Below are 26612 nucleotides of genomic sequence, written 5' to 3' on the forward strand. Positions count from 1 at the left end.
CTGTCCTGCATAACAAAATATATAGCTATCATGCAGGTAGTTGCAGATTTTGCCTGCAGGGCAAAAAACCCAGGGAGGTTGATTTCAATCGGAAATTAGCCTGGGAAAAGGGGTAACCCTACCCTAGCACAAGTTGACTTGTTTTAAATATAGTTAATGTTAACACACCAAAACACAGTTATGTTAAAAGCAAATGCACCTGAACTCCTCCACCAGGCAGTGTGGGAGAATGAAAGGTCAGGGAGGTCATGAGAACCCAGGATGAAGTTAGACTTGTTCAGTTTATACTAAGCCATGCTTTAGTGGGGTGTCTGAACACAGCCAGTTTGCAATGTTGAAATTATGTGGTTTGAAAATAACATCTCTAGTTTAATCTCTTGGAGAGCATGAGTATGCACTTCATATCCGACTCTTTGCCCAAAGATGATGCTGTGAAGAATATATTGATTAGGAACAGGCCCAGCCCTGCTATTCAGCAGGCTAAAACAACCTGTTTCAAACCAGCACCATAAGAGGAGGATAGACAAAACCAGGAATTAATGTCTAAAAGGGTGCAGACTTTTTAAACAGTTAGTATGCTCTAGTGGGAGTGTAAGAGGCATTTTGACTCAACCTCAGGCGGCAAAATGTCTTGGGACAGCACTTGTGGGACAGCTAAAGCATGGCTGGTGCACAGGAAGTTCTAAACAAGTTTCTTTTGAACAATATTCTGATAATGTTTTCATTCATAGTGTCTCTATATAGTCGCATCATCCTTGAGCTCTGTATACAACTCTCATCATCCCTGAGCTCTGGCCTTGCTAGCTGGGGGTGATGGGAGTTGTAGGTCAACAACATCTGGGGACCCACAAGTTGAGAAAGGCTGAGTGCCTAGCACACATTTACAAATACTAATTTGAAATTGTCGTCTTAGTTTTATTACTACTCATCATTGCATAGTTCCTTCATTTGAATCCTAACAATTCTTTTTTAAAAAAAATGAAAGCTGGGAACTGCCCTGTTCTTTTGAATAATAGTAAAGAATACTAATACAAGGCCACCAAGCTGAGTCTCTAGAGAAGGCAATTTTAAATGAAAACTGCTAACAGTTTAATACTGTGAGTCTTAATTGGTCTCATGTAATGTTATCCGTGCATTTCACTCTTATTAAATTTAGTTGTTTCTGCAGTAATTAAGAGTAAGAAAGCAGGTGCCTTTAAAACCTAATTATTTTGATAATCAGTTTACACTTAAGTGCCTTTGGTAGCCAGGATTTTATCTTAAATGAATTTTAACCAAGTAATTAATATACACATTTTGACAGCACTGTTGACTGCTATAAAATCTCAAAGGGGTTGTGCTTTTGGATGCAGCAAAGAATACAAACCCTCTCTTCTTAATAGGCCAGCGTTTCTTCCTCCGAAGATGAAACACCTTAGAATTGCTAATGTTTATGCACATTGCATTAAATAATTTTTATATAAATATGCCCTCCAGTTAATATGTTGCCAATGAAGCTCTCAGTCTCAAGCTCTGGAACTTGGCATGCTCTGGGAATTGGGATGGGAGATTTATTCACCACTTCTCTTTTCCTTATTACTTCTGTTAATAGTTCATTTTGATAAAACACCACCTTTTTGGAATTGACCTCAGCTTGATTATGCTTCTGCCCCACCTTTGTCTGGCTCCCTCCTTCCCTTTGAAACTGGGCTGGCTGCTGAGTTCAAGCAGCTTTACAGAGGTTTTGTAGCACTGGGGTTCAGGAGTACTGTATACACACTGTTTCCAAACTGTAGGGGTTGCTGCATTCCTTCTCCAAAGGACTGACACCATGAGGAGCTACTCCCCTCCAAAGGCAGGCTTTGGACTTTACAAATATTTTGTAACACTAAATGGTTCCTAGTTAGCAAACAGAGTCAGATTGTTCCACTGTTGCTACAACGCAACGGATGATATCCAATGTTAGCCATGATGGAGAAAATAATAATTTCATAAAGCTGTATTATTTTGATGACTGCCAGGCCCTCCAAGTGCCCTATTTTCCAGGGACATTCCTGGATTTACAGAAGCCATCCTGGTTTCTGATTGGATCTCAGAATGTCCTGCTCTTCCTTAGGACATCCCTGTTTCATCAGAGAAATGTTGGAGATGTGAGCCAAGAAAATACAATACAACCTTTAGAAGACATCTGAAGGCAGCGCTGTATAGGGAGGTTTTTAATGTTTAATGTTTTATTATATATATATATATATATATATATATATATATATATATATATTATATATTATATATAATATTATATATGTTGGAAGCCACCTAGAGTGGCTGTGGCAACCCAGTCAGATGGGTGACTTATAAATAATAGAATGATGATGATGATGATGAAACAGGAAGTCCCTATTTTTATCGAAGAAATGTTAGAGGGTATGTGATTCCTTTTAAAAAATATTTTATTTTCAAATTTTACAATCACAATAATTCATAAATTCAGTGCTTTTACAAAAAAGAAGCAATATAGACTCCCCCGCCCCGCCCCACCCCTGGATTCCAATCTTTTCCCACATAATTTCTTGCATCTCATTTTATCTCCAAACTCTTTGTTTTCTCTCTTGTTTAATTCCCAATTATTTAATTACATAATGTTATATCAAACCTGCTAATGTTTTAATATGTTTACAGTGGTCTTTTAAATAGTCTATAAATTTCTTCCATTCCTGCTCAAAATTTTTCTTATCTTAATCTCTGATCTTCGTGGTCATCTTTGCCATTTCAGCATAGTCCATCATCTTAATTATCCATTCTTCTTGGTATCTTCTCCTGCTTCCAATTTTGGGCTGAGGTTATATGATTCCATTCTCGTTTCAACCTATAGCCTAACTAAACTGAAAAGGCCTAAGCCTGCCTACCTTTTACAGTACGGAACTAGCTGCTTTTAGGTACTGTATGTAATGAATGGTTGTTCTGGAACACTGAAAAGAATAAACTGTTAGAATCTATGATGGTCATTGTATGCATGAACAGAGAATTAGCTAGGCATTGCAATTGTGATTAATCTTGAATTGTTTTGTAGACAGATTAAAGAGGATATTGGAAGACATTTAATGAAAAGAAAAATTAGTCCAAGTCTTAATAAAGAAATACATTGAAAAATTATTACCGTATTGGCCTGAATATAAGCCTCACTTTTCCTCCAAATTCCAACCTTGAAAAGTTAAAGTGTGGCTTATATTTGCAACCTTATGGTATGCAGCCAGGTGCGCAGGGCAAACAGTGCCAGGAGTGCAGCAAAGTGGCGCCAGCCCTATGAGTAGTCCACCGTCCTCTCCCCCAAGGCTGGGAAGGGAGAGGGCAAGGAAGGGGTAAGGCCATCAGCAATGCAGCACAGCTCTCCCCCTCAACCCAGTATGCAGCCAGGAGCAGTGAGGAATGGAGCTGCTTATATTCAGGTATTTTTTCTTTTTTCCTCCCCCCCCCTCCAGTTTTAAAGGTGCAGCTTATATTTGGGCCAATACGGTATATGTAATCACATTATATTATGATGAAGGCTGATCTGAAGAGCCAAATGATTTTGATTGGTTCAGGGTGATGACACTGGGTTACAAGTATTAAGATTGTTGTAAATCTTTTATTGGTGAATAGAAATCATGCGCTTAATCTGGAAGTGTATAAAAAGCATTGCTTTGGATGTGGTTCTTTGCAGCCTCATTATTTTTGAGGCTGTCCCTATGCACATTTGTGTTTCAAAAAAGGTCTGTATTTTCACTTGAAACCCGCAAACTTTTCTTTTGGGTTTCTGGACTAGGAAACCCTTTTAAATTTATCCAACATTCATACACAAGTAACTTACATTAATTAATTTCAGTGATTCTACTCTGAGTGTAATTTTGTCTTATTTCCCCCGTCTCATCTGCAGTTTTTTCCAGTGTCTATTTCTGTAAGATTTAATTAACTGTCAGTGACGCTAACCTCAAAGTAAACTTCTTTCTTAAAAACAACAACTGATTATTCAATGGGAGCAATCCAAAGTCAGTGACAAGGATTTGGGGTTTGGTTATTTTAATCAGTTAGGCATCTATTTATTTTTATTTTCTGCTTTTAAAACTGATACAAAGATTTTATCTTTGTGTATCTGTAATGTTCCCCACAACTCAATAAAGAATAACTACTTTGTTTCTGGTGGGAAAATAAGATTTATGCAAAGCACTGTCTGATCTTCCAGACCATAAAATATGTCCTGATATATTGCTACCCTTTTTTATTCACATTATTGGATTGCTCTTGTCATTCAAGATGTAAAGGGCTGGCACCCAAAACTGCTATCTATTTCAAGGTCTTGCAACAACAGTAGTTGAAATTCTTATTCAGCTTGCATTCTTACCTCAGTATTGTTTTAATTTAGTGTAAGATTGTTTTTCTTACATATTGTGATATCATTTTTCAGCGTATGTGAGTATACTGAATGTAATTTTGTTATGAGTATGCAAAATATTTGATTACTCTTGATCTATAATTCAGATATTATGTTTGTGCTCACCATTCATAAACTTAGAAAATGTTCCTCAGTAGCTAGTGAGGTATGTGCCAAAATCTGTTGTTACATTGTTGCAATTTAAGGAAGCTATCGTGTTTCTTTTAATATTATACTAATTAAGAAGCTTCCTTTTGCAGTGACAGACTGTATCCCTTTTTAATTTTCTTAAAGTTCATAATAAGAAAAATGAAAAGAAGGATTAACCCATAAGCCTCTTTGTCTGAAACTTGTTTTCTTAATTAAAATGCATTATTCTTACTAAGATGTTAATATATCTTGTTATTTCAAGTTGTTTTATCTGTGGAGAAAACTTTAGCATTTCCTACCTCCAAACAGCCCCCCTTATCTTGGATCATGTAAAAATTTTGATAGCAATGGTCTTCATAAATTATATCTAAATACATAATATATTACAAGGTTGAAACTGTTAATACTGGAAAAAGAAAGATTCAAATATGAAATGTATATCTTTTAAAAAAATGAATGACTTTAATCAGTACTTTTTTCTTTAAAAAATGTTTAGAGGTACTCTCATTTTGACTCAAGTTCAAATCGGAGAAAATAAATACAGTAAATGGACAGAAGTACAAAGATTCACAAAATGTTTAGGGATATGCATACCCCTGCGTATCCCCCCCCCCCCCAGAAAAAAAGCACTGTAGGTGTCAAGGCTTTGGGGGAGGGTGTACGAACCAAAGATAAACCTCCCCTCTCAAAATGTCATGCCTTCTGTCATACTGTTCTCTTTGTCTGGTGCAGCCTCCCCTTCTTTGTATACCCAGCCGTCTCCTTCATGTAAACCTTTGTAAACTACCAGAATAGTTCTGAGCATACTGTGGTTGTGGCATACTTTAGAAGTAGCAGCAGTTCGAAAAACATGTAATCACATGTAGACAAGTGAGAGTCTTGGAGGAGAGCATTACTCTGAGGAGGAGGGAATGATCTGTTAAAATGGAGCCATTATTTGGGGTGTGACAAGGCAAGCGGATATCCTTTTGCACTGAGTATAATCCTCCTGGGGGTGGGCTGGGGGTACTGGTAGTGGTTGATTCTGTATTTAGTGACATCTATGTCGCTGGGCTTATGAAGGACATGCAAATTACATGTTGACTTGACTGTCTGGTGCAAAGGTTGCAGATGTCACATGCCATCTAAATTGTGCTGGGGAGGAGTCAGTGGTTGTTGTGAATGCTGCACGACACTAATGACATGTGAAAATGCAGTCTGTGGTCCTAGAGAAGACAATTTTAGATTGCCAGGTAGGAGGTAGAAAGCCAGGACCTACAGGGTGGCTTTTTCTGAAATACGGTACTACTTGTTCCATTGATTAGCCCAGTTAGGGTTAGTTAGTGGCAAGAGAAAGGTATTCTGTTCATTGGCACTATTGTACATCACATGTTCCAAGGCTGTTCTGGTACAGTTTCCAGACTAAGCTCTAATTCAAATTTATACTAATTAATTTAAGGAGGAGGAACAAAGAGTAGTAGTTTATAGTGCTGCATTTCCCTCCCAGTCTCTTGAAACCCAGATTCCAAATGTTCAAGAGAAATAAAGGCAGAAATGTCAACAATGTCTTCATTTAGGAAGTGAATATAAATTAATAGCTGAGAGTCCTGCTCCGGAGAAGGAAAAACTGCTAATGTAGTGCCAGCTAATAAAGATATACTGTACTCAATGTAAGTAGGTTGGGAAAGTAACTTGGCAATCATATTCAGATGGTGAGCTTCATCTTGGGGAATGGAGGAAGAGATTGAGGATGAATTCTGTTGCTTTCCTTTTATACTTGCCTTGTGATTATTGGAACAAGGTGCTACTCATATTCTTTTCAATTGTACATTGAATGTGGCTTGACTTCTTGTACATTCAAAATTCAGAGCATTTATATATATAGTTGAAGATGTTAATGTATATTTTGGGGACAATGGCTGTTTGATAGTTCTCTGCAAGTGTTCCACATGCTTATGTTAACAGGATAAGAACAACCTATAATGCTGTTATCCATTCTCAGAGCAGAAACTGTACTGCATTAGACTGTGTTCAGCAAAAATTCACCTTATGATGAATAAACCACTCATTTCTTGAGCCTTGCTGCTTCAGCTCTACAGGAGTTGTTAATGGCCTAATATGTTCTGCGGGTGATAAAGCCACAGCCAGTTTTGCATGATTATTGACCTTCACACATTAATGTACAGTGTGTCAGGCAGTCTGCTTTACAAATCTAGCTTTTGAATGTCGTTCTTGACTACATGATACATGAATAAGAGAAACATATGTTACAGAAGTACATGTGTTAAAGCCAAATCTAGTACAATTGCTTTCATGAAAAGTACATTTAGGGATTGAGCAAAGGTAGAAAAAAACCCCACAAGAGTTCTCTCAGAAATGCTCATTATCTAAAAGCTGAGGTCTTTAATTGCTTCTTCATTTAATAGGGCCCAAATTATGCATTTTTAAATACTGTGAGTATCAACTTGAAGGATTTTTAGAAGGTGCTTAACTTTTCAATTGGAACCAGTATTACTTTAGGTTGAGACTATCCTTATCAAAAACCAATAACCGGGACAGCAAGGATAGCAAGGACAGATAGAAACAATATATATTCAAAGTGATATATGGGACCTCTAGCCTTGCAACTTAGATATACCAGTATTTATGGTAAATTATAGTTCCTGATTAGTGGTCAAGAAATATTTTATGTGGCACCTGACAATCATCCTATAGAGAAGATTTTAAGGGGAGAGTTTTGATTAAGGAGCTCTTTTTCTAAATTTAATAAAATAAACCAGTGTTCATATCCATAGAAGCAATTCCACTTGTCTTGTCAGCCTCTTCCCTCCCTCCTCCCTTACCTTGCTCTTTCTACTATAGGTAGAAATGAACATTAGCTAGTAGACATAGAAAAGCAGAGAACACAAACATTTTTATCCCCCCTCATTTTATTGTGGTGTTATTTACAGATTTATTGAAAATTGCTCACACTCTCTTTCTGCTTCCCTCTCTCTACAAACTATCCCTGTCCTGATTCCTATCACTACGCTGCATTTGACTATATTTGTGCTTTCACAGAGTTAGTGAGCGAGAGGCCGCATTAGAAGCAGCCCTAAGGCTGCTACAACAATTCTACCTGGATCTGGAAAAGTTCCTCGCCTGGCTTACAGAAGCAGAAACCACTGCCAATGTTCTGCAAAATGCCACACACAAAGAGAGAATACTAGAGGATACCCAAGGGGTTCGGGAGCTCATGAAGCAGTGGCAGGTAAGTCAAGTGATTTGAATTATAGAATTCTTTTATACTATGAGGAATGAGTCCTTTCAGCTTACGGAAAAGGGATGTGCTCATTTTTAAATTGTGTTTCTCTGTGTTAATGGCACTGAGTGTGTGTTTTATAAATAACAAAGGGAACAATGAACATGCTTATTATTTAAATCTTCTTTAAAGGAGTGTCTGATGTTTAAATAAACAGAATATTGAGAATTCAAGTACTGTTTGCAGGGGAGAGAAGGCAAATAACATTTGCTAACAGATGCTTCTATGTCACACATATAACTGAAACAGATTCTTGACAGACCTTTGGCATAGATGAGCATGCTGTACATCTTTTGTGCTTATTACAGTAATGTAAAATCTGTCTAGATGTTTCTGGTTTGCCTAGCTGAACTAGTTTAGTTTTCTATGTCACTGGAGAAAATTAGGACTTATGTCTAGTACATGCCGATGAGATGAAACTGAAACAATGTCTTAATTTTCACTAGTTATAAATAATTAGGGCACACATTTGTTTCCCCCACTAGAAGCAAACAAAAAACAAAGGCATCTTCATATCAGGGTTTCTTTCAGACTCAGCTTTTAATAAAATATTCAGTTGCCACATTTTAAGTGGCACTGCAAGCAAGCTTATATTTCCATTGTGTTATGATTATGCATCATAATATCCATGGTTTTGATCATAATGTGCCTATGTGTGTCTGATTTGCCAAGCCAAGATGTGTATACAGAGCACAGTACTATAGTGTAAAATATTTTTACAGTGTTATTAGATGCCTGTTGGGAATGCATAATTAACTCTAAACCTAAAAACTCTACTGTGTAAAGACCACATGAGTTAATTTGTTGCTGAATTAATTTTTATGGCTTTATTTAATAAAAAAACCCCCTACCTTTTATAGTTATTTGGTTGCTAGCTTTGTTATGGTGCCAACATGTGATCTGACAAGGCATTACCTTGTCCCCCTACATGTATTCATGTACTATAACCCTAGAGGGAACTCACACATCTTTCTCATGAGGGGACTGTACCTACATCTAAAATTTCCCCTTTAGAAATTATAATGGAGGTGCAAATACAGTTCTGCAAGCCATTTACATACCAAAATTTATGTTACTCTAGGAATAGGGTTGAATTAACAGCATCATCCTGTTCCTACTAACGTTCCCTGATGTAGAGCCATATGTACTCATGGTTGTATCCAGTGCTCACTTTATGCTAACAGAAATACTTTCTCCAGCATAAGGAAAGGCACTTCATTTTCACTAATCCCCCCTCCTGCCTTCTATACCATATTCCATACCATTCCATAGGGTCCCTCAACCTCAAGGGAAAGTTTTTGGGAGCCGTAGGGGGATGTGTTGAATAAGATGGATCAGCAAAAATGAGGTACCCTGCCTTGCACAAGCAGAAGTACTCCTGCTAGCACAGAGCCACCATTGAATGCAACCCTCAAAACAAATTTAGTAATGTTGAGACACAGATATATAACCAAAGCTGGCCTTCTGTCACTAAATGTTAATGCCCTTAGATATATGCTTGAGGCAGACACTCTTTGGTGGGTATAAATAGAGATATTTACAGGCTATAAATGTGTGGTTTGCTAACGGTGTGAAATACTGACCACCAATATATCAAATGTTCATTCACAGTGTACAATCGGGATGAGGGCGTATGATATTATTGCACATTTTGTTGGCATAACGATGTAATTATATTGTCTTTGCATTATAAATACAGTGTTAAGTAGCATCTGTACGGAAGCATAATTTGTCAGAACTGACAATAACATGAAAGTTGAAGTGACTCACATCTTTGCCATGCTTTCTGGAGTTTTCCTATATATATATATAGGCACACACACACACACACACACACACACACAAAATAACTAACCGTTAATCAGAGGAGTTGTGTAATTACATTTTATGTTTGATTGTCTAATTTAAATACATCATGGACTCCCTATGAGGCCTGAACTGATACATACCCATATTAAAGGAATGGAAGTAATGAACTTTATTTTCTGCTTTAGTACTTGTGGTGATGTGAAATCTCCGCTGTGTTAATTACCCTTGTGGGCTTGTGGCAATAATTATATGTGACATTGCCTTCCAGATCTGTGATATTAGATGTAATTCTGAAATTGACATAGATTTATCCTGTTATTTTATCACTGTAAACATTATATATTAAACCTGTAGATCAATTTAATTAGCTGTTGAGAGCTCTCTAAAACTTAACAAGTAAGCTTGCATGCAACAACTATCATTATTTGAGACAAAACCCTGAAAGTGGTTCAGATTCTGAAGTAGGTGCTTTACCCCAAAGCGAAAACTTCTGGGTTTCGGTTTAATAGTAATAATATACAGAAGACAAAGTTCAGCAAAATATCTAGTAATCTCTCCCCCCTCTAAATCTAGTAATCTCCCCCTCCCCCCCCCCCCCAATAATAACACAGGAACAGTTTGATGGACTATTCTAACGGCCCATCTGGTCCAACAATCCTGTTCTCACAGTGGCCAGCCAGATGCTTGTAAAAAAAGGTGAAGGGACCCCTGACCATTAGGTCCAGTCGTGGCCGACTCTGGGGTTGCGGCGCTCATCTCGCTTTATTGGCCGAGGGGAGCCGGTGTACAGTTTCCGGGTCATGTGGCCAGCATGACTAAGCCGCTTCTGGCGAACCAGAGCAGCGCATGTTTACCTTCCTGCCGGAGCAGTACCTATTTATGCACTTTGATGTGCTTTTGAACTGCTAGGTTGGCAGGAGCAGGGACCGAGCAACGGGAGCTCACCCCGTTGCGGGGATTCGAACCACCGACCTTCTGATCGGCAAGCCCTAGGCTCAGTGGTTTAACCCACAGTGCCACCCACGTCCCCAGATGCTTGTAGGGAAACCCATAAGCAGAACCCAAGCACAAGAGCACTTTTGCATCCTGTGAATTCCAGCAACTATGGGTCCCATTTTGCCAGGTCCCATTTTGCCTCCGCCCCCGGGCTGGTGGTGGACAAATGTTGTCCTCATCTTCAAAAATGGGAAAAAGAAGACCCAGGTAACTACTGACTGGTCAGTCTGACGTCAATACCAGGGAAGGTGTACAGATAATTAAATGGTCAGTTTGCGAGCATTTAGAAAATGATGCTGTGATTACTAAGATGGTAAGAGCTGCTTGACAGTGGAATGGACTCCGTCTGAAGGTGGTGGACTCTCCTTCATTGGAGGTTTTGAAGCAGAGGTTGAGTGGCCACCTTTCATGGATGCTTTAGTTGAGATTCCTTCATTGCAAGGAGTAGATGACCCTTGGGGTCCCTTCCAATTCTACCATTCCGTGGTTCTATGAAAGTTCTTCCTTGAATCTCCTTTTGTGTAATTTGAATCTATTGGTTCCCTGATTTCATTCTGAATCTCATGATCTCCTTGGACATTTTGATCAGGAGAACAATAGGTTGATATTTTTTATCTATTTCCTTAGAAACATAGGGTGCTTTTTGTCCCTTGGGACACCGCATTTTGAATCACCACACTATTTGTAATTTTCTCAAAGGAATAGAGGTCAGCTGAAATGGGTGAACATGTGATAAGTACCTTATAAAACGTTTCCTAGTTTCCTAGTCCAGCTAAATTTACAATCCGAGCAATTTTTAAAAATTTAAAAGGGTAAAAGTTTCTCGTATCTTCCCTTAAATGTGTTAATGCAGTCAGTTCCTCCAGGTACATTTGGGTAGAGGGATATGCATTTGATGAAAAGTTTTGAAAATGTCCCCATGCTTTTTACACTCCCATGAGTGCTAAGGAGTCATTATAGCTCCAGAAATTGTTGCTATGCTTTGCGACTATTGTACTGCTGAAGGGGTTTCCTTATGTTAAGGAAAGGTTTATTCTCAGAATAGCATCTTCATGCATAAAACAGGAGCCCATTTATATCCAGAATTTGCTGGGTTGCAGCCTTGAAATCAGAGCAGCACTTCAGTAGATATTATAAGGCTATTTTAGGAGGCTGTTTTTATGCAGAGTTTCACTTTTGAGGCTTTTTATGGACTATGGATAAGAAAACAGTATTCTCCGTAAGTACAGCTATAAGATGCATGCTCTGCTGAATGACAGGATGTATACACCTTAGCTAATGCTTAACAGTCATTACCTTAGGCCTGCTAATGTAAAAGCCACTTCAGTTTGGGAGCTTCGATAGAAGACCATGTTATATTTAACCTGCTTTAATGGTATTTTATTAAATGTAAACAAACAAGAGGCCCTTCTATCGTACTCCTCCAGATGAGAGAAAGGCTTTCAGTGGGTCACAGCCCAATCCTGTGTATGCTACTTGGAAGGATAATTAAATTCATTGGAGCTACTTATCCATTAAGTGGCTGCAGGATTGTGGCCTATAGCATTAGATAAATTATTAGAATTGATTATTCAGCTGCTGCACAAAAATGTATTTCACGAAATACAGAGGAAATCTTTTGGGGGGGTTTCCTCAGTTCAATTCTTTTGCATATTACTTCCATATTTCTTTTCCTCCATTACTTCTACAAATTTATCCCATTCTGTAGGCTCCTGAATCTTTTAATTATTTCTAATGACACCACACCTTCTGGTTCCTCTGTTGACCTAGTCACCTTTGACTGGACTTAACCGTCCAGGGGTCCTTTACCTTTAGCTTTTACCTTTAGCTTTCTAAGGATAGAGAATACTTTGTTCTCAGTGGCTAAGTTATTTATGCCTTCAGGTACATATTGGTATTGTTCTTCAGTACCATGAACTTTCTGCCTTTCATTCCACATGCTTTCAATTTCACTACCTTTCACTTCTGGGGTCCTATATCATTTTAAATGAACCTGTTGTATTTTGTTTCTTCTTACCAGGCCCATGCAGAGCTTGTGTGAGGCCCATGGCGGGAGTCTTGTTAGAATAAAGTTATAAACTGAAACAAAAAACACAGCTGGTTCCTGCTGGAGTCCACCAGCCAGCTTAGCCCTCCAAGGCCCAGAGCAACTGTACCCAGCTGCCCACGCTGCCTGGGCCTGCTTCTGACCACCACAAAATCTCACTATTAACTTGTTTTCCTCTTACATCCACATGCACAGCTAGTGGAAAGTATATTCCACTTGTAAATTCTAAGCTTAAAATTTTTATTCTCAGTACATTTATCTTTTCCATGTAATCAGTTGAAATGAATATCTGACACTGGTGTGGCTAGCTTCCAGCCTGAGGGCCAGATTCACCTCTCCAAGCAAGTTCCTATGGCCCCTGAAAGCTCTCTCTCTCTCTCTCTCTCTCTCTCTCTCTCACACACACACACACACACACACACATGGACTTAGTTTCTGCTGGTGCGGGGTTGGGGGGATGTAGTAAAAATTGTGTTCAGTCATAGAAAACTCTAATGAGGACATCTGAAGTCATGAGTTAAAATTTCACATACTTGCATTGTGCCTGTGTGCTTGGGTTTGTGTGTACTTATTTGTTTTATTTAACCAGTTTTTTTATTTTGAAAACATTTATTGGTTTTTTTAATGGTATCCCCCCCACACCTGCAATTTTATTAGTATGCTACTTTCACTGTCAATGAAAAACAATTGAAGTAAAGGTAATCCTGACAAAAAAGTAAATGTAGTTTTTATATGTGGATTTTGCTAACATATGTAAAATATTTCATTATTAAGTATGGTTTGTTTCTGATGATTTGTAAATTAATGTCACATAAAAAGATAAAAATGTTGCTTTTGAAATATTTCTCATTAAATTATAGAGAAATTTAAATAAATAATAGAAAAGAATGCCTCTGGTAGTATCTTCTGTTTTCTCAATTATTGCTGTTACCAGAATGAATGATTGCGGTAACTTGAAGGCAATATTATTGCAGTGGTATCACAGAAAACAGATGAGATGCAAACTTCAAAATGTAGCACTGAAATGAAAGTGCAAGTCAAATCCTTTGAAAGTGAAATCTTTATTTGTGTTATGGGAAGATACGTATGAAAATCAGTTTGCTAGAATTAAAGCCAGTCACATGCCAGCATCTTTGTTAATTAAATGGAGAGGAAAATCTGGCTAATTAGTCTACACAGAACAGACAACCGATAGTAGTACCTGAAGTGCAATTTAGAAAGACATGCATTGCAAATTTAACTTGATGACACTATCTGCTACTGATGTTATACTGGGTGATTATAATCTCAATGATGTGTTTTTAATTGAAGATGTAGCCTATGATGGAAAGGTGAGAAATCATTTTACAAGTTACCATAGAGATGTCAGTTGCATGCCCAGATTCTTAGTTCAATTAAAATACCTTACTGTTCAGTGTATCTCGATGAGGATGTTTTGCTTTATATTTAAACTCCCTATGCAAAATGTTGTGAAAATGCAAAATAAGAAGACTCTTCTGCTTGGTTTTGTGCACAGGAAACACACTGAAATTAGTAGAATGAAGTGCTGTCATCTAGTGACTATGATACCCACTGCTGTGCATCCATATCTTCACACAGTCTCGGGTTTTTACCTCAAATGTCACTACATGTGGCTGTGTAAATCTATAATTTATACTTAAGTAAGTTTCCCAGGTGACTTGAGGTTTAGCTCCAGTCTGGGAAGTTATAAAAGCAGTTCTACTGGGCCATTATTCTGATTATCCATAAGGCAACTGTGTGGGCAGTAGAAACAATACTGCTTTAAATTCCCATGCAGAAGTGATTTCTCATTACTATATTTTGAGTGGTTTTACATATGCACTGGAAGTAAAAGGTTAAGACTTCCAGAAGCTTATATCATGTTAAAATAGTCTTAAAATGTGCTACTTGGCTCATATATTAATGCACATTAAAATATCTTTGTCTTCTCCCTAAGGTCTAGTTCAGTACTATGCTTTAGGTGGGAACAGTGACAGCTATGATATTTCAATGTGAGACATTTCTAGGATTTTCCACTTGGGTTTGGTTTTCTTTGGGTGAGAGTGCATAGGAAGACAGCCCTCCTTGCTCACATCAGACTCTCAGAGAGAAACTCCTTAATCCTTTTTTCCTGTCCTTATTCAATTCACAGCTGTGTTTCTCAGTCTCTTCAAAATTGCAAACTCCATCTTCTGCACACACCTGCCCTTAGCTTTGAGGTTGCCTTCTCCAAGCTCTGATGGGTATCTCCATTAAAACACTCAAGAGAGATTTCCAGGGATCCTAACAATTAAATCACATGAAGAAACATCAACAAACATTCTGGAGTCTGGACTATTATCCCAACAAAGGGCTTTAACCCAGAAGCTATAATACCATATTGAGGAGATCAGTTGCAATAAACTTTTTTCTTTCATGGAGAAATAGTCATCAAGTGATATATATATGGGCAGGGGACAAATATTAAGCTGGAATGCAAAATCAACACAGATTTTGCAGTGTCCCAAAGTAATTCACTTTAGGGGATTGTTCTGTTTGTTCCTTGCTTGTTAGAGTGGATTTTTAAAGAAGAGGATTTGTTAGTTAGCAGTTCTCTATGGAGTAAGCTAAACTGCCTAGCCTGAGCTAAATTCCTTTGCTAATTTGTCATGTAGATTTTTCCCCATTTTATGTGAGAATCCAAAATCACAATATTGATTAAATACTTTATTATTTTTAAAGAAAACAAAACACTCTAATACCCTGAAACCAATCCACTAAAGACACTGGTGTACTCTAAAATTAATTAAAAGCTAGCTGAGGCTGGGTGCAGAATTCCACCAAGCCAATGCCTGTGTTAAATATGCGATTAAGAGAAACTGCTGTGTTAGGAGAACTCAAAAGCCCACCACTACAAAGCTAAATATACCTAATTTATTACACCTCTCTGGATTTTGATACTACCTTCATCTCATGTGTGTGTGTGTGTGTGTGTGTGTGTGTTGGAAGCTGCCCAGGGAGGCTGGGGCAAGCCAGTCAGATGGGCGGGTACAAATAATAAAAGTGGTAGTAGTAGTAGTTTTTTTAATTTGAGGTTTTTGTTGTTTCTAAATTAAGGGATGTAGAACGTTCCAGGGAAGAGTGCAACCATGTGGGGGCAGTCACAGTGGTTCAGGGTAGGGGGAGGTGTAGGTTAGGGGAACACAGCACAGGCAGTTATTGACTGTGCCATTTGCCAGCCCCTCCTCCAACATAGGGAATTGCAGTTGTCCTATCAGCCAGCCCTTGGTTGGCTCTGAGTAAGACCTCCCTCACCCATGAATTATAGATGAGGAGGCCAATATGGTCTTTATCCCTGAGACCTGGTGGGTGAGCAGGGTGGAGTTGGTCTCACCTAGCTAGGCTCACCTGGGTACTTGGTGCAGCATCAAGGCAGACTTGAGGGTTGGGGAGTTGCTGTCGTCTATAGAGATTCCATCTCTCACTCTCTCTCTCTCCCGGTTCTCTGTCCAGGGAGGCGGGGGATATAGAATGTGTGTTCCTGGCACTGGGTAATCAGGACAGATTTGAGATTCTCTCGCTGCCTAGCAGTCTTGCTGTCTGAGCTAATCTCAGAAGTAGTGTTGAGGAATCCCAGACTGCTGGTTTTGGGGGACTTCAACATCCATGCCGAGACGACTTACTCTGTGGTGGCTCAGGACCTCATGCCTGCCATGACAACCATGGGGCTGTTCCAACATGTCTCTGGCCCAACACATGTGGCAGGCGACATTCTGGACCTTGTTTTCTCAACTGTGCAGGAAAAGGGTGATACTGACATTAGTCTCTTACGGTTGGATCAGTTCCTGTTGAGATTTAGGCTTTCAGCATCTTTTCTCCTCAGCAGGATAAAATTACTTGCATCTACCAGGTTCTAGACTCTGCTGCTACAGCAGATGAATCTCAAGAGGTGTCCAGAGCCCTATTATGTTGGAGGAGTTTCAGTTAGTAAGGCTTGAGGATGTGGACAAGGCGCTTGTATCTGTCAGGGCAACCATTTGCACTCTGAACTCTTTCCCCTCTTGGCTGATAAAAACTAGCAGGGACGGCTGGCTGGGCCAGGGAGGTGATTAATACCTCCCTACAAGAGGGGGGGGGGTGCTTCCTATCCGCTTGAAGGAGGCAGTGGGTAGAACCACTCCTCAAGAAACCTTCCCTGGATTCAGATATTACACCAATCCTGGCCCAACTACACTGGCTGCAAATTAGTTTCTGGGATTTGAGCTATAAAGCCTTCAATGACTCAGAACCACAATACCTCAAGGATCGCCTCTCCCCATATGAACCCACCCTGACCCTGTGATCATCCTCTGAGGCCCTTCTTCTTGTGCCTCCTCCACAAGAGGTCCAGAGGGTGGCAACACAATAATGGGCCTTTTCTGTGATGGCTGCCTGTTTGTTAAATGCTCTCCCCAGGGAGACTCAACTGGCACCTTCATTAAATATCTTTAGGCACCCGTCAAACATGTTTCTCTATAACCAGACCTTTGGCTGAGTAACATTATGTGTCCTTTATATCTTCCTTTATTTGCTGGAGTGGAGTTATTGCATCATATCTTAGAAATTTAAATTCATATACCTGATATAATTCAATTGATAGCAAACTTCACCTAATAATATATTCCAGTGCAGGATTGCTGCCTGTGTTTGCCTTTCCTCTATTCTTCTGACAAAAAGGCTCCACATATTTGTAATAAAATATTATGTTTCCTTGCTATTCAGATATTAATCAGTACTGGATTAAAGTGGAATTACATAGTGCAGGGACATTAATAGTGAATGATTACTTATATGATTTATAGTGCAATGAGTACCAAATAAATCAATGTCTTGGCAGCCCAAGTAGAACATAACCCTTATTGCCACCCATCAAAAACCCACTAATGCTTAGTGATAACTGGGATTAATTAGTGATATGGTGTTACTCATATTGAAACACTTGCTAATCCTATTTAAAATGGATGTAATACTAAAGCAGGGAATATTCAGATAGTTCAATAATGAGCTATTCAGAATCTTTTTTAAAAATACATATTCTTATACCAATAAGACCTCTAATAGCTTAAAATATGTAGCATTAGCACTCTTTATGTGGATGCAGACACTTCAGTGCTGAAATGCTTGCAAAATGTCGGCTTTTGTTTACCTTACTCTCTATTGAAATGTCATTTTGTTTGTTGCTATTGATGCTTTAGTCACAGTAGAAAGTTCAGATGAAACGTCTAAAATATTCAAAACCAATATTGACTGAATTCATTCTAGATAGGTTGATGGAGTTGTTATGATCTTGAGTTGAAACTAAACTGCTGAGAATATTGAACTAGATGCTAAGTAGCATTTAGTGGAAAAGTGTCTTGAAGTTATGGAAGCAGAACTAAACTCTTCATACACTGTTTCTATAAAAGTAATTGAGCAAAACAGTATTTGCAAGGAGAAAAAGTCAGTTTCTTTCAATAAGAGAAATACATGAAATACCTTGTGTGAAAAAATTATGTAGCAACAATACTGTGCAAAAACTGCATGCTTTCATTTTCAGGTTTCAATTTCAGTATCTATTTTTCTTAAAGGCATGCAATACATAGGTCAGAGGTTTTTAGGGCATTGCTTCAACTGGAGGAATTATTTAGCAAAGCAGTACCACTGGCATGTTGGGACTATGAAGTGCGAATGTATGATTTCTGTTCAGATGGGTTCAGTCGCAGCAAGGCTATTTTTAATGTAATACAGATGAAAATGTACCAGAGAGCAACACTGGTTATTCTTTCAAACCATTGTTGCCTTGAAATATACATACTGTTCTGATACACAGTGGAAGATGGTTCAGAATTAATAGGCAACATATTCTCCAGTGAGTGAAGGTTCTTGAAGAAAAATAATAATTGGCTTCACACTAGTAAGTTACAGGGCATATTGTAAATTGGCATTGTGCCACAGCCTGGTGCTTTTCAAAGAACTGTCGTTACCTAAGCACAAGCTGTTTTTGAATTGTATGTTTGGAGTGGCCAGAAGAGAAAGTTGAATAGATATGCATTTCCCTTTGTAATATTATAGTTGAGGAGTCTGAAGTTTTAGAGGAAGAAGAATTGCTTTAGAAACTTTGATTCATGCATGTATGGAAAAAGAATAGAAAACACACTAGATAGCAGTCATATACTATCCTGGGAGTAAGCCCCATTGAATGGCACTTCTGAATAGATATGTATAGGATTGTATTGTAGTTTGTATTGTTCCTGTAAATTTTGTAGTTTTTACTTTGGGGTAGCCAATGTGGTGCCCACTGCCCTCGAGTTGTTGTTATACTAGCATTCCCATCAGCCAGGAATAATGGGAGTTGATTGATTTATTATTTAATTTCTATACCTTTTAATATATCTCCAAGCAGTGTACAAGAGATAACTCAAACAAAATATTACAAAAATACAGTTACATATCAAAATATTGCATTAATACAAAGTTACTGATATATAGAAATCACTATCTATTCGTTTTCCTTCTGACACACCCTCCCTCTCACCTTCCGGGTTCCCACCCCAGGGTCCAACAAACACTTAGCTCAGCCCCAAAAGTCTTGCAATCAGAAGAGTTCATGGAAACAGCAGACATCACCCTCGTCTCTCACTCTAGACTTGGTTTTAATGGATGGGCCCAAGGTGGATGGTACTTCCTCAGGCTTCCCACAGCTGTGTTCCATTCAGCTGCACTCTCCAGTCCCAGTTCCACGTACAACAGGGTTTTTTTTTAGTTTCCCAGGCGGTGCAAAGGATGGGGAAAGGGCCCCTCCACTCATAGCTCTTTCTTCACCCTCTGCCCTTGCTTCTTCCTCCAGATGCTTTGTTGTAGTGTAGTCCAACAACACTTTGGAAGGCCCCATATAGGCTCTCCCTGGGACAAAGGAAGAGCTTTGCTGAAATTATACAGTTCTACAGTAACACTGAAATATGTAGTCCTGTGTGCTAGAAAATGATAGAATGTGTTTCTCCAACTTTGCATTCAGTGTACTGAAATTTTCTGCCTTTGTCTGAATTTTACATTGACAAAGAACGTATTGAGAGTTTTGTCTCATTAATTCTTATGCACATTTTAGCATTTTTAGCAGTCAAGTAATAATGAAAGCTTCTATGTTTTATTGACTTTCTGAATTAATGTTGCTTGGCCTTTGGAGAGAAGTCAAACATAATGAGATCAATTTGGATCTTTATGTTTTTATAATCAACTTCTCGTGTCTTTTAATCTTAATTTTGACATATTAAGATGATATGTACTGTTATATTAATAAAACACATGAAGTGAAAGGGCTGAAAAAGATGTGGTGACAAGGAACTTTAAATGCTCTGTAAAACAGACTCTGCAATGAAGCATCTCTTTACTCTGCCAACATATATCAGATGGTGGCGCATAATGTTGTATCCCAGAGATGACTTGTAGCTTACATTTTTCCATATTTGGGCATAGCTATGTGTTCCAAACCACAAACAGAAGTTTAAAACTTTCTCATGTATGAAAGGGTGAAATGGACCAACTAAGTTTAAGGGTCAATACAATGTGCTATCACCATGGGAAACTGTGGTTATATCTTGATCCAGGCTGTTATGTTGCCTACGGAAAAAAGGAAATCTTATATGAACTGACCCTCTGTTATTGATGTTTGTAGCATGCATATTCCATCGGAACAGATAATTCTGTGACATCTGCCGCAGAGACATTTCCTTAGCTATGAGCATGATCATTTTGGAGCTATTTCTGAAGCTAGAAATGCCGCTTGCCAGCATTATGCAACTGTTGCCATAGCCATTCCTGAAAAGAATTCTGCTCGCAACAAGATTAAGGGAAGCTGTTAAAAACATCTATAACAAATTTGTTTTCTAAAATTATTTGGGATAAAAGCTAGAAAATTATAATTGTTCTGAAATTGCATCCCATCAATGAAAACACAGTTGCAGTATTTTTCAAAACATGTTTTGTTTTTCTGAACATTTCAAAATGTACAGATTGTCATATGATGTAGACATAAAAATTGAGGTCACAATCCTAAACACATTTGCTTGGAAATAACTGTGTGACGCCCAAACTGCCACATCTAGCATAGGCTGAGCATTTACAGTGATGATCTATTGGTCTGAAGGAAGGGTATGCTTGCAACAAGAAGATTCAAGACACTTCTGAGTACCTGAATTTAGCATTGTGGCCTAAGACTGGGTTTCCATCAAGCAGCTTTTGCAAGATTACTTCGGGAAACTGCTAGTGCAAGTATGTCATCTCATTTCACTTCTTAATTAGGAACCCATTTCCAGTTTTTTGTTGAGGGGAAGTTGGGGCCAGATCAAACATGCTCACACATTTTTGCCCTATCCGGTGTTGGCAGTCTACATTTTGATAACAATGTTTGAATCTTTCCCAGTGTGCCAGTCCAGTTGTGTATTAGCTTGTCAGCAATTCAGCTGTAGCACAGTTGATGGTAGTGTGTGATTAGACTGGTGCCTGTACTGATAAGGGCTTTTTGGTGGTACCTAATACATTTGGGTTTTGTGATACATCTGAACCAGCCTCCTTACTCTTATTAAACACCCCACAAGTTTATTGCTTAATACTAGAGCCAGGAAGCATGTAAAAGAAAGCAGATTCCTTATGATGAAATGCTTTTTAAATTGTGAACTGGTAGCCTGCCCATCTGGCCTTTGTGCAGCTGCACAAGATCCTGAGCATGAGGTGGCCCAAGCTGAAAAATAAGGTAGACTTGTTTGTATTTTATGTTTTATTATCTATTTTTAAAAGGGGCTGATATATCTATCTCAAAGCAGTTTTGATTTGTCAGTTAATGTTTGAATTGAGACCAATACATCTTTTGAAATAAAGACGGTCTATCAGCTACTGATCTTACATAACTCTTGGTGATTTCAGTTTTGTGGTTTGTAATGGCCCCAGTGTAATTGCAGAATGAAAAAGAGAGAGAATATTTAAAAATAGCCTAAAACACTTACGGATTATTATTTGATAGGCTTGTATTTCTCATAGTAACAGGATTGTTTCACTCTGAGCTTGTTTGTAATGAATGACATGTGAAATGTAATTTTGATTGGAGGAATAAATATTGGTTATTTTATTCCCTCAGTGGTTCATAGATTCTACTTTTTCTGATTCAGTTTTTGCCTTCAGCATGTTGCTTTCCCCACCACCTTTAAGATTGTCAGTTAAGCCTTATGAAAGTGCTTCCTTAGATCAACTAATGTATTTTTGTTTATTTCTTATATATAAGGGGGAAAAACACAGCATAGTAATATAATTTAGATGAGTAGTTCAGCTATTATAGCTGCCCAGTTACACAAGACCAAGTATGAAACAAGCAAGCATTCATTCTAACCTGCTCAGATAAATTGTCAGTTCAAGACTTGAGTATTTGCATGTGATTTGACAGTGGTACAGTGGTTTGCAGCTGGGGAATGTCAAGTCTCATGGCAGGACAAAAGTGTACCACTAATATGACAGAATTTTTCAGGTCCCTGCTAAGTTCATGGTTTACCAGTATAGTGATAGCACATGTGTCTGTGTTAAGATCCTCTCCCAACAAAAATATCAAGGCATTATATTTTATATACATTTAAATACTTCTAGCATAATATATCTAACAAGAACTATTTAGGAAAACAATTTATGATACTATGACATTTTATTCTAGAATTAATGGAGACTGAGTTTTTCTACATAGTCCACATACTATCTAGATCTACTGCATATTTTTTGACCCAGAAAAGTGTTTAATCAGAATTATTCCAGAAATTTTAGTTTCATTAAATAAATAAAAGCTTATTGCTGTTTGATTCTACATTACCCCACAGTGGTGGTGCATTCTCAACTGCCCAGCAACATTGTGGGTGGGTGTATACCAATAGCACAATCACCACTTACTTCTTCATTCACATGTGTAAACTGCCCTGAGACCTCTGGGTATAGGGTGGTATATAAATTCTAACAACAACAACAATAACAATTCTTCACATGAGGCATGTGTGGGGAGGAACCACACCCACCATTGTGGATGGCACAGTGTAGAATCAATTTAGATTGAAAGTGGCATATTGAGGATGAGTATCAATGATTCTGGATTGAGAGTGTTCTCAGCCTAGTTCAAATGTGGGTTACACATGTATACATTTTTTAAGAAGTGTAAGCAATGTGTTAAAAAGCATTGAACTGAACTAACTCAAGCAAGAAACAAGAGCATCTGGCTCAGATCCATGATCCCTCTTCTAGAATGAAATAACTATTTGTAACATCAGAATCAAATAATTTGAGGCAGTCAACAAAAGGCCACTGGATTGGCAACTTAAGTACAAGATGCATGGTCATTGGTCCTGCTGCTGCATTGTTCTGCTCTCAATGTCCTCCCTTGAAACTATGGCCTCTCTGTAAAGAGCTACAAATCACTGCTTGTTCTTGCTTTGTTTTGCTTGTTCTTCCTTTCCTAGCTTGTAAATGTTTCTTTCTCACCTGACTTACCAGCCTTGACTAGTTTCCTCATTCTTGCCTTTTCCCTACATGATAATTTCACCTACATATCTGGAAGACACAGATCTCATGCCTGTCCTGCTATGGGCCAGATCTGCCTCTTCCTTACTGAAAGCTTTGATCTTGGATTCAGGCAAGGGTGAATCCAGCCTGCTTTTGACAGCAGATAGATCAAAATAAGGAAATATGCCCATTTCTGTGTGCATGTGCAATGGAATGAGAGCTGTGGCCTGGTACCATATGGCTCTGGTATGTGAGTGGGTGTAGCAATCATGTGAGGATGGGGTAACTGCGTAGACTTTCTCAGTCAGTCATTATTGTTATCATTTTTATTATCCTTTCTAAGTGATTCCAGCAGCAGATAGTGTATTTTCATGCACAGATACTCCAGCCATACAGGATTTCACTTCACAATAGAAATATGTGAAAGAGGTTTTAGAAAAGCTGTCATCTGTAAGATTCTTGCATTGCATTGCTTCTTACATGCAATTGTTTTCAAGCTGATATCAATGAATATTAATGCAGGTTTACTCACAAAAGAAAATACTATAATTCATGGACAGACATAGCTTGGCCACAGTGATCTATGCTTTTGTAACTCCTGACTGGACTGTTGCAATGGATTGTACATGGGACTGCTCTTGAAGATGACTCAAATACTTTAGTAAGTGCAGAATGAGACTGCCATAATTTTGTCTTGTTCACCCAGATGGAATCACATCACATCCATTCTATAAGAATTACATTGGCTGAATTTTCACTTCTGAGTCCAATTTAAGGTACCAAAGTTTACTTTTAAAGCCCTAAAAGGCTTGCAGCCCAAATACTGGAAGGGATGCCTCTTTCTATATGAGCCTTCCTATGCCTTGAGATCTGCAGAGGGTGTTCTTCTTTGCATCCCACTGGTAGGAGAAGCTTGTGACCTCTACTTCTGAAATGCCATTCCCTTACATGTTTGCCAGGTGTCAACATTTCTATTATTCTGGGAAACCTGTTTGCTCAACTTTTTAAAGTGTCGGTTTTATCTTGCTTTGCTATTTTTAACTGTCTCTTTTAGATTCGTTTCGTTATTGCTTATGTATAAATGTAATGTGCAATGTATGTAGCACTCTGCCATGCTATCAGTTTTGATGGAGAGGGAGCTAGAAATGTTATAAATAGATGAATAAATACCACAGGATTGACATTTGACTATTTTTAAATAACTCAAATTGAGGAATATGAAATTTGAGATTCTGTTGCCACATAGGATGTCACAGAACCTTTTTTATTTTTCAAGCAAGAACTCAGAAATAACTTTATTTTCTGCATAAACCAAGGGCAAAAACCCTTTTCCTGACTTATTTTAATGTGCACTATCTGAGGCATGCATGACTTGAGATTGTTTGTAATTAAACTGATTGTTTTGCACAATGTTAAATGCTGCTTTGAGGTTGTTTCAAAGGAATCCTCATCATGTACCAGTGCACTAACCAGTCTTCTTAAAAATTAAGCTGCTATGCCTGAAGTTGCTTTTCTCTCTCAAATATGCCACAACACAGACAAGACAGGCTTTTGAGTTAATAATATTCAAGAACAAACTCAGCAGTTGTGTTTGCCTGATTTAGCCCCTGCTGTGATGATTCCTTTTTTATTAACTTTGCAATTATATTGCACAGCTAAACTCAAAGTACCTCAAGCTGCGTCTTTTAGATACTCACTATCTCAGTAGTTCATAGGCAACTTCAAATGTTTAGAGACCTGGAATGAAGTCAGCCTCAAATTATTTCCTATTGTATGGAATATCTTGTTTATAATGTTAGTCCAAATAATTTAACTGAGCAGAGAATTTATTAAATGTTATATAGCATCTGTAAGGTTTTGCTGGCTGAAAATGGTTGTATACTGGTCTGCTTAGATTTTATTATGAAACAATAAACAGGGTGGTCATACAAGGGCTACTGCAATAGACACAAGATAATATCACCAAGGCGACTATCTGTAAACAAACAATAAATGCCCATAAATGGCAAAAGTAGCTTCTTTCCAAAATAGGTTTTATCTTAAATAATTGCAAAATAGGGACGCGGGTGGCGCTGTGGGTTAACCCACAGAGCCTAGGACTTGCCGATCAGAAGGTTGGCGGTTCGAATCCCCGCAACGGGGTGAGCTCCCGTTGCTCGGTCCCTGCTCCTGCCCACCTAGCAGTTCGAAAGCACGTCAAAGTGCAAGTAGATAAATAGGTACCGCTCCAGCGGAAACGGAAACGGCGTTTCCGTGCGCTGCTCTGGTTCGCCACAAGTGGCTTAGTTATGCTGGCCACATGACCCGGAAGCTGTACGCCAGCTCCCTCGGCCAATAAAGCGAGATGAGCGCCGCAACCCCAGAGTTGGCCACGACTGGACCTAATGGTCAGGGGTCCCTTTACCTTTACCTTTTAATTGCAAACACAGTAAATTATTGGCACAACCTATTGGTGTTTCGCAACTTTCTGACTAGTTGCAGGACCTTAGCCAGACCTAGCAGAGTAAACGCCGAATTCACAGAAGCAATTGGCGACTTGGCTGCAGACAGGATAGACGAAGCAGGAACCAGGAACTTGTAGTTAGGTGAATATTATATACAGTGGACTATTTACAGGAACAGAACACGGATCTTTAGCAAGCTCTCTCATACATGACTCACAACTCCTACACTGACACACAGAACTCTGAACCTCTGAACTAACACATTCCAGTTAATAGGCCATTAATTATCACTCCATTGAGAGAGCTTGACCAATCGGGGAGCTGTCTCCATGCCTCTGTTATCACCAGGCAGACTTACTCCTTCAGATTGCCTTTTGGTTGTCTGCCAAACCTTAATTGACTCTGTGTGAGTAGCTGCACATACACAGTTCCCCAATAATCGCAAACACAGTAAATAGAGTCCACTTGTGATATATCAGTTCTTCACTGCTCGGACATCGCTCCGGTAATCAGATATTTCTTCCCCAAAGGGCTTAGTTATCAAGTTTTGTAGTAAATAATATACAACAGAAGACAGTGTATAAACAGCTTAAAGCAGGGGTGTATCTGTCCTCATCAGCATGTTTTCATCAGGAGGCGCATAGAAGGAGGATGATGTTAACCTCCAGGTTAACAAACTGAAGGACATCGTCCTCTTTCTATGTTCCTCCCAATGGAAACACTTTTTGCAGCAATTTTTAATTTTAAAAAACCCTTCATGAAAATTCATTTAATTGTGTATTCCTCTTAATAAAAACATTCTTATATGTAGTTGTGCTTAATGTACACATTTTTGCAAGCAGCTTTCCCCAATACAGGGCTGTCTAATAGGTCGATCTACACCTGTTGATCATGGGATGCACCTAGTCAAGCCTGGCTGATTGTGGGACTTTGTCTCATCCTCCCCCCCCCCCCCCAAAAAAGCTCAACAACTTT

General features: G+C 38.6%; 1 protein-coding gene across 23 annotated transcripts in view; it reads left to right on the top strand.

The window, feature by feature from the left end:
- Nucleotides 1-26612, top strand: part of DMD (dystrophin) — a 984302-nt gene that overhangs the window by 761185 nt on the left and 196505 nt on the right. For all 23 annotated transcript variants that reach the window (XM_083438913.1, XM_083438919.1, XM_083438923.1 and 20 more), the window contains one exon: nucleotides 7577-7766. In XM_083438913.1, the coding sequence (XP_083295039.1) occupies nucleotides 7577-7766 (190 nt within the window). The remainder of the gene's footprint in view (nucleotides 1-7576; nucleotides 7767-26612) is intronic.

This window comes from Podarcis tiliguerta (assembly GCF_965153285.1).
Source record: "Podarcis tiliguerta genome assembly, chromosome: 4".
In the NCBI taxonomy this organism is placed as follows: Eukaryota; Metazoa; Chordata; class Lepidosauria; order Squamata; family Lacertidae; genus Podarcis; species Podarcis tiliguerta.